Genomic DNA, 9,666 nt, shown 5'->3' on the forward strand with positions numbered 1-9,666 from the left:
TTCGTACAAGAACCAGAAGTCCAACATCAAAATGTCTTTGCACTTGTTGTCCGATACACCGATGAGAAAAAAAATGCATCGGAGGGATGGTATTCGGAAAGGAATTTGAAATTAAATAAAAAAATTGTAATGTAGGAGGCAGGGAAAACTGAAAGGTTGGAGAAGCAACAAAAAGACAAAAAGCAGAAAAACAATGGAGAAAAACTACAAAAGATTAGCCCAGTAATCTCACATGTGCCTCCTCAGGAGAATAAGAAAATGTCTCAACAATATCTCAAACTGTGCTCAGATTCACCAAAATCTCAGATAAAAGTTTAATATTTTCAAAAAATTCTCATTAATTTCTCAACAGTGACGACAAAATATTTCTATTGCAAATCAATTTTATCAAAGAGTACTGAAAAATTGCATTGTGGTTTTCACTAAAATATTAAGCAGCCCAACTATTTTCAAGACTGATAATAATAATAATAGCAGCAAATTATCATATTAGAATGATTTCTGAAGGATCATGTGACACTGAAGACTGGAGTAATGATGCTGAAAATTCATCTCATGAATCCGAGTCACAATCCGAGTCTATACTTCCTGTAAATACAAAACTAAGTCTCCTGAGATATAAAAGAGCAACTTCTGAGCAAAAAAACTAAAAACTTCCGGAGGCGGTGATTTGAAGAAGATGTCTCGTATGAGGTAATAAAGCGGTTTAGTTACGATTTATGGTTTAGTTATGAGTTTACGATCCAAAAATCACATTCTTGTGATAAGTAGATAGATCATGACAAATGGGATGTACTGAATGTTTTGACAATGACTAATGAACATGCCTTAATGTTGCACATTAACGTATAACAAAAACCCGACCAATGGCAAATGAACACCACAGCCATGATCAAAATCTTTCTATAGCACTCGAACGATCAGTAAAAAAACAAAACTCAAGCCCAGCTGTGTGTCTATCATGAGACGTCAAGTCTGACTTCTATTTTCACCACTCCAAACGTCTCTTCACAGATCTGGCTGGAGCCCAGTGGACGATCACATTACCTTCATGTCACAGCACACAGCTATGATGGATGGCTGTTGTTGGTACTGTAACGCTCATGCACATTATTCACCAGCACTGCTCCTCCACAAAGATATTGTCTTTCTCATATGGGGCCACCAGAGAGCAGGAGTGGAGATTGAGAGGTCTCTGAGAGGGACTGTTTCTCATGACGGTCCAGTGGCTTGACTTGTTTTGGGAGATCTAGTTCATGGGGGTATAGGGGTGGCATGGTTCAATAGTTGCGGGTAAAGGTTGAATGTCTGCTTCGTGAGATCAGGGGTTCCCAAGCTTTTCTGTCAGCTGAGCTCTTATGATGTAGATCATTTACTTGAAGAATTCCCTTGAGACTGCAACTAATATCCTAATCTTTCTATACATATGATGAATAAAACATTTTGTGAATTTTTTGGGGGGTAACAAGTTATAATTTGGTAATATATACAGTATTAACACCAACCAAATTATATATTCTTAATATAAAAAAATATATATATATATATATAATTTTTTTACTTTAAGGAACATTGTGTAGGAATTTCTCCCATCTAGCGGTGAAATTGTATTTTGCATTCAAACGAATTGTGCTCTCCAGCGCCTCGCTTTTTCAAATGTGTGTTGCATCTACGGTAGCTGTTATGTACCAAAAAGCTATGACAGGATGTCTTCTAATAGCACTTCATCGAGTTTTCCTTCGGGTGAACAGGTTTGTTATTTGAAACAAACTGCAACTTGACACAACGAACAAACGAATGTTGCAGTATGAATAATAACAGTGCAATGCAGCCTTTTAAACTTGCCGGGGCCGTGACAAGCGCCTCTCACTGCTCTACTCCTCCGTCTCTGCTGCTTTCAGTTACGTGACGCTGGCTCGGAACGAAACCGCGTTGTGGAAACGCGTTGGCCTAGTACTTTTTGTCCCTCTCTGCTATTATAGTTTTTCAAGATGGCGGAACGACACGGAAGCCTCCGTGGACCTACCCGTCACATGTATATAAAGATAATAAATTCTTCGTTTACGAGGATAAGTCAGATAATTAGCATAGGTATTTGTACACCATTGAGGACATATTTATGAATAAAAATATTGATTTTAGATAATAAAATACCTAAAAAACTACACATTGTCCCTTTAAATGTAGGTATAGGCAATTTGTTTTACAAATACTTTTTGTTATAGCTATACTGGTTGAAGCGCTCTTCACATCCTGATAGCAATCGATAATACAAGTGATGTAAATATTAAAACATTTATTATGCTAATTTTAGTTGTTGTTTTTTTTTTTACAAATTTGGATTTAAACCATTTATTTGCACATATATAACTGGACAACACTCACAACTTTAAACATAAGTTGTGACATTTTTATAACATTTTGTAACATTTTTATTCTGAAAAGTACTATACTACAAACTGCATACTGATCCACACATCGACAGTATATAGTATATACAGTATATACTGTACAGTATGTAGTACAATGCACACTAATATTCCATTCCAGTCATAGCTGACGTCCTGATTGGCTTATAGCTTAAATTCACTGGGCTAGCATTGCAAAAGAATAACCCCACCCTGACCTTTGGTGGAATCCTTGGGTTGAAAGGAAGTGAGGTATACTTTATATCTTCCATCTTGATCTCTCTGCGAATTGTTAATATCACAAACAGAGCACATCTCTGTTCTCTTTATTCTAGTCTGTCAGTGATAAATAGAGGAGGGGTTCGGCGAGTCTACAAATGGCCTCAGTGTTCAGTATAGGACAGCCTTGACACGAGGGAGATCTTATCCCTCATTTTTCTGATGTTTAACTTCTGTGCGGTTAAGGAATGTCTGATCTGATCTTTCCCAGAAGCACTGATCTGTGTCCCTTTTTCTTTAGTTATACCTTTATTGTTTTATCTTATCTGAGGTTGCTGACGTTGACAGGAGTTTATACAAGATTGCAACCGTCTTCAGTGATTTCTGTGTAGATACTGCCATCAGCAGGACAAATGGAGCTCTGCGACCAATATTAAAAAACATAATCATGAAACACAAACAATTTCTCACTAATATAGTAATTTAACATTTTTTTTTAACTAAAATTAAATGTAATATATTTTGTATGTTTCTGTTTATTAATATTTTTTATGGGTTAGGGTTACCCTGTTTTACCACTTTGGTTACAATTTTATCTGTATTAAAATATAAAAGTATTTGAACATGAGTCACATTTAAAAATATCAGAATTTTGTTACATTACACAGTGAAACATCAAACCAAGTTGTTTTTCGTTGCACAGTTCTTGTTTAAGCATCGAAAAAATCCTAAAACAAGCAGCTTAGAGAAATAAAAATGCATGATGCGACAAAAAATGTGACAAAATCTATTTAGAGATAGTGGTCTAAAGCACACTAGTGCTTGATATCCATAAGGCTATCAGTGTTGTCCACAATGTCGCTGTGACTGTAATTGCTGCACTTTTGAAATTCTTATCATGGACGTAGTTGATGATGGACATTGCACCCTGGTAAGCTTCTTGACATGTGGGCTGGATTTGATCCTCGGGTAGAATGAAGCCGGTCTGCCCTTCGTCCCGTAACTCAAAGGTAAAGGAGTATGGGATCCCTATGAGTCTGGCAAAATCACGTGAAGAGCCAGAATTTGGATCTGTGAAGAACATTAAAGCATCGTCACAAGTGATTAGCTTGCAAATACTTTTTTCTTTATGTTTTCCTGGGGCGATGCAACAGGCCAATACAGGTCAATTACTTTCACAATTTTATAATGTTATAAGTAAATCTTTAAATAAAACACTAAAAACTTCAAATGTTTTAAAAGCTATAAGTAAATTTAAACATCACAAGTATCATAATGTACAGTGTAATAATGGATATTCATTTTGAGATTTGCACCAGCTCTGCAATTCACTGGCATCATGTCTATTTATATAGTATTTATAAGTATATCTGAGACTATAGACTAAATAGATCTGACTATGTGAGACTGTAGTTTGAATGAATCCCATTTCTGTACATTACAGTGGCTCTTTCGGCATTATCCTGAACATTGTATAAGCATTAGTTTCATGTGTCATAGAATGGGAAGAGAGGCTTTCGGGAGTGCTCGTAAAAGTCGCATAAAAATCAGTCTACAGGCTTTAAAGGAGAACTCCGGGCAATTTTTAAGTTAATCTTGATCGTTAGACCTTTGTGAGTACTGACTATAGAAAAAAAAACGAACCGGATTGGTGCTTGCTACGCGGAGCTGCGACCGCGAATGCCCAGAGCTCCCACCCAGCTAAAACGGCAGCTATGGGGGCATCGACATAAAGAGCGTTTTTGAACCTCTTAACAGACACAAAATGCAATTAAAATGTCTGTCCAACATGAACAGGGACCCTGCATGTGAACAATATGCGTTTAGCAACTTAGCCATTGTTTCAACTCACCTAAATAGTCTTTTAGACGGCAAGCTGTAGTCTCGCGCTGCAGTCCCGTGCTGTAGCCGGAAAAGGTAAACAATGTCCAGGTGGGAGGAGTGTTGATCATGTGCGACGAGTTATGATCAGAGTTGCTTACAAGTGAAGAAGAAATGGTTCGTGTTTGTGCCTTTCCGAATTGTGACAACAGAATGCGAAAATATTAGAGCTTATATTTTCATCGTCTTCCTTTCCATGACCTCGAGATTCTGCATTTTGTGGCTAGTTGTATTTCAACTTGATGTGCAAACTCCCGTAGAAGTACTACGCGCTAAAGATTACCGCATTTGCAGTGAACACTTTGACAAGGATGACTACACACACTCAACACAGCGGGGCCGTTTGAAGAAAAATGCCATTCCATGTACGAAGACTCGTCGCACATGATCAACGCTCCTCCCACCTGGACATTGTTTACCTTTTCCGGCTACAGCAAGGGACTGCAGCGCGAGACTACAGCTTGCCATCTAAAAGACTATTTAGGTGAGTTGAAACAATGGCTAAGTTGCTAAACGCATCTTGTTCACATGTAGGGTCCCTGTTCATGTTGGACAGACATTTTAATTGCATTTTGTGTCTGTTAAGAGGCTCAAAAACGCTCTTTATGTCGATGCCCCCATAGCTGCCGTTTTAGCTGAGTGGGAGCTCTGGGCATTCGCGGTCGCAGCTCCGCGTAGCAAGCACCAATCCGGTTCGTTTTTTTTCTATAGTCAGTACTCACAAAGGTCTAACGATCAAGATTAACTTAAAAATTGCCCGGAGTTCTCCTTTAATAGACAACCTATGAAGTATCGGTTTTTTTTAAAAGTTTTGTTGCAAGATGTTTACTTATTGGCAATAAGAAAATTCTTTAAGTGAGCTTTCGATGATGGATATCTAAATGTAAAAATAGACTAAATGATCATGCACAATTAAATGTTCTAAATCGAGTGATTCTCATAAATTAAAAATCTCTAATATCAGCCTATAACTATATATTTTGCATCTCTACTTGACAGTGACAACAACATAATTCAGCATCACAAAAAAAGCAGAAGTCTCGCTTACCAATGGCATTGTAAAACAAATACTATTTTTTCCAGTAGCACATCAATGAAGTACATGAGATCCACGGGGAGGAGTCGGATCAAGATCCAAGGGGTGGAGATGGGTAGGATTAGGGGTGGGTTTAGGGATCAGGGGGCGGAGATGGGTAGGTTTAGGTATATGTAAGGTAGGAGGAGTTGGATCTGGATCTGACTCCTCCCCGTGGATTTCATGTTCTGCAGTGAGGACCATCTTCTTTTTTCAGGTATTTAGGATAATGCAATTTCAACATGGCAGCCACCATGAGCGGGGATCACGATAATGTCCAATAAACCAGTTTCTTAGGTCGTTGGAATGACTGTCTTCATGTTGTATGATTGGACACCATTTTAAACGTACTCACACAGCACATCAGGGGAAGTGCCCACTTTGTAGCTCTTCCCATGAACTGCTTTGATGACTTTAGCCGCAGCGAGACCTACTTCCATCTGCAAACACATTGACAGACATGCAAATTTAATTCGAAACAGTGTGCGGTATGCTCGTAGGCTCCCAGTCCTAACTAATCCCAAACTTATTTTTTACTTCTACTTACCAGTTCATCATAATTGGGAGCTGAGATGTTGGGGTGTCCGTAGGGGACGAGGATCAGCTGACCGTACGAGTGGATGGTGAGATAACAGAGTATTTGGTTTTGATTTGCTCCCAAAAAGTCAGTGACGGCTTTGGCCTCAGGCTCAGACAGAGCAGTCGGACCATTATAGATCTCCGAACAGCAGTTCCTGGAGATCCCGACCACTATATGAACAAAGACAGATGGACTAGATCATGATCTGATGCTTTTGACAGTACTGTACATACTGTACATCAGTGTAGGTGAAAAAAAAAATGTTTTGCTCTTGATAACTGCAATTTCATGATTCATGCTTGACAGCTACTTTGCAAAATCACAGCAAATGAGATTATCCGTGGGTTATCCTTGTAACTATTTATTTGTTTACTATTTCAATATTAAGTTTATCTCTTCCACCTTAACCATGCCTGCAATTTATGACATGTACAGGGTGGGAATAGGAAAGACAGGTTTAGAACATTGAGTGCTGTTAAGTCATCTGTTAAGTCATGTTTATAACCCTTATCTCTAATAATAGCTGGTATTAACATTTATCAGATGCCAAAGATGTACTAAAATAACTAAAAGTAAAACTGAAATAAAAAAATGTATAAAAACTTACCAAAATAAAAATACCAAAACACAACAAAATGACTAAATCTAAAAATACTAAATATATATATATTATATATATTGAAAAGAAAATTGTTACTTACTCCCCCAGTTAGCGTAAAAGTTGCGGTTGAGATCAGTTCCGAAGCATGTGCAGTTTTCAGTGCCTGGTGATCTGGACTTTCTCCATAGTCGAGTCTTTAAAACACATCACATATGTTTGCTACAAGTATAATCATCAAATGTCAAACTGAAGCACTTAAACGGATGAAACTCACCGTGTTATCCTTCCAGGAATAAATATATCCGTCCATGTTCAGCACTGGAGTGATGTAAAAGTCCAGATTTTTGAACAATGTGTTTACCTTCGAATCTGATTTGTAGGAGCCCAGGATCTTTTTCAACATAAAAACAGTTCAATTCATTTTTATTTATTAGATTAAATATATAAATATAAAGCTTTATAAGAGGAGAAACATCAACACAAATGGAACTCTTATATCCACATAACCATCATGATAAAAAACAACAACATTATTTTGCCTACTCAAAATACTGTCATTCACTTTTCACTATCCATTTTGCACATCCATTACCTGATTGTTTAATTTTAGCATGTGAATGCTTTGAGTATGCTGTGTTTTCTTCTTCTAGTATCATTATTAGGGGGACCAAACTACAATAGGAACTTGACATCCATACAGCGGAAGTATCAATATTTGTGAGCTGTTATATAAATCTATTTGTAGTTCATGTACAGGAAAATAACATAAGCATCCAAATCCAGAGCATTTTTAAACATCTTAACTCAGCAGTGGCATTGCATTCACAGACAAATGCAGTACATTATAGACACTGGCCTGTGTAATGTAATGGATATGATATTTCTGGGAATAACACTACAGGTGTATGGAATCTTGACCGAGAACATTATAATAACTTCCCTGTATAAAGTCTCACCTCTTTAACAAAATGCTGGCAGAAAGCTGGAGCGATCCATTCTCTGGCATGAATCCCACAGTCCATCCAAACGGCTTTCTTTGGTGTGGTGCTGTTGAAGCCGATCTGCATATCAGATGCAGACAAATGAACACGAAAGTACTATGGTAATACCATGGCATTATTTTGAGTAGGCTACCTTATAATATTATCATGGTAGTACTTTATTTTACAGTCCTGTTCCGCATGTACATACTATGTACTTATTATAGCAATTACAATAACTGGGTTATAACTAACCCTGAACCTACCCCTAAATCCACAGTTACCTTATATTACCAGTACTTTCTTGGGTAAGTGCACTGTAAGTATGTATTGTAAAATAAAGTGTAACCATTATCATCGCATCACGGTACAGCCCCACAGAAGGGGGTCAAATGTAATCTGAATCGAGTTGTGTATAGTTTTAAGCTTAATAAATACGATGATTAGGGTGTTTGAAATCCAATGAGAGGGCTAAAAGACAGTATGTTTTATGAATATGTGTAGTGTGTAGCATTCATTCACCATGTTGTCATTATCATGTGACCTACCAGCGACAGTTGTTTCGCTTCACTGTCATTCACAAATCCTCTCCCGTGGCCTCATGGGATAGTAAAGGGTCCATAGAATGAAAACTTCAAAATCTCACCGGAAGTAGTAACTCATCTGGGCACTTTTTGCCCACTCTTTTATGAGTACTGTGAATTCAGACATACTACTGTTTCTCACCTACTATTAAGTAGGGAAGTATGCGATTTCGGACACAGCCTGTTTAGTTGAAAGCAATTGCACTACACAGATAGTACCTTTAATAATGTAATGTTCCTCTTCTCATAAGTTTGTCCATACATCATGTTGGACACAATGTCTGGGTTTTCCCTTTCGATCTGATTCATCCAGGCTGAAATCTGTGTGAAGAGATTTATTAGGTCAATAAATGTATCACTCAATCAATCAATGAATCAACAGCAGCAAGTACAGGATAAACTCACCTCATCCATGGTGTGGTACTTTGTGTAGTCATAAGATTTGTGTTCCAGTCCACCAGCCAATCTGTAATGAATTTAAATACTTTACTGACTCAAATGAGGAAGAGCAGCTGTCTTTATGCATCAGATGTAATGCTTAAAAAAAGACTGATCTTATGTAGGCTATGTGAAGGCTTATGTGAAATCTCTTTGTATTCAGAGGGTATTCCACGTCTATTTTACAAAGCAGTTACTTTAGGAGGCTAGAATGATCTCAACTTTTTAAAACAAGGCTTAATGTTATGTTCTGTCTTAATTAAAATATCTGGAAACCATTGAGGCAATAAGCCCAAAATCTTACCTGTCCTGGGCCACTAGAGCCAAGACCACCCAAACAGACATCATTGAGCTCTGCATGGTTCTGGTTGTTATCCAAGCTTGTTATCCAAGACAGTGTGAACCTAGTAAAGACTGACAGTGACTGACAGTTAGCAATCTCCATCTGATTGAGACACAGTCCCAGACAACACCTCAACGAAGGGAGTAACGCTCAGATAACTGTGTTAATATTTAAGCCAAAGACATTTATCCCCATCCAAAGGTACAGTATTTCAAGCAGAATGTTAGGATCAAACTTATCTGGTCAAATACTGAGCTGTTATACATCAGGACATGTGATAATAAATACTATAAATACCCACTGATTAACCTTTATTGTGCAATCAGCTCATACTTTATCTGCTTCTTAGATATTTCTGAAGTTTTGTTTTGTGTGTCGAGTTCGAACTGTGCACTATAACCACAATCCATCAGCTCATGTCATCAGTTATATCTGTGCGATTTAACATCATATAGACTATATCTAGCAATCACTTATCAACAATAAACAAGTATTTTCCTTGGGCTGGGCATCATTAGTTAGCACTGAAGTTCATTTTATTGTAATATGACATTTTA

General features: G+C 37.5%; 1 protein-coding gene across 1 annotated transcript; it reads right to left on the reverse strand.

Moving 5' to 3' along the window:
- Positions 1-3,425: 3,425 nt before the first annotated feature.
- cpo (carboxypeptidase O) lies at positions 3,426-9,271 on the reverse strand. Its single transcript, XM_077204943.1, has 9 exons — positions 9,071-9,271; positions 8,734-8,794; positions 8,548-8,649; positions 7,721-7,825; positions 7,039-7,155; positions 6,865-6,958; positions 6,131-6,333; positions 5,939-6,023; positions 3,426-3,698 (listed from the first exon to the last, which is right to left on the reverse strand). The coding sequence occupies exons 1-9, from the start codon at positions 9,124-9,126 to the stop codon at positions 3,433-3,435; spliced, it is 1,089 nt and encodes a 362-aa protein (XP_077061058.1). The 5' UTR covers positions 9,127-9,271; the 3' UTR covers positions 3,426-3,432.
- Between the last annotated feature and the right edge of the window lie 395 nt (positions 9,272-9,666).

The sequence above is a fragment of the Siphateles boraxobius genome, unplaced genomic scaffold (genome assembly GCF_051911475.1).
Source record: "Siphateles boraxobius isolate OS27281-9 unplaced genomic scaffold, OSU_SipBor_1 53, whole genome shotgun sequence".
In the NCBI taxonomy this organism is placed as follows: domain Eukaryota; kingdom Metazoa; phylum Chordata; class Actinopteri; order Cypriniformes; family Leuciscidae; genus Siphateles; species Siphateles boraxobius.

What these genes read in the sequence shown, in the direction of transcription:
- cpo (XM_077204943.1), bottom strand. Translation starts at nt 9,126, where the DNA reads ATGCAGAGCTCAATGATGTCTGTTTGGGTGGTCTTGGCTCTAGTGGCC. An exon ending in CTCCCAATTATGATGAACTG is followed by an intron (nt 6,024 to 6,130) that starts GTAAGTAGAAGT and finishes ATGTGTTTGCAG; the next exon opens with ATGGAAGTAGGTCTCGCTGC. An exon ending in CACTTCCCCTGATGTGCTGT is followed by an intron (nt 3,699 to 5,938) that starts GTGAGTACGTTT and finishes TGTTCTTCACAG; the next exon opens with ATCCAAATTCTGGCTCTTCA.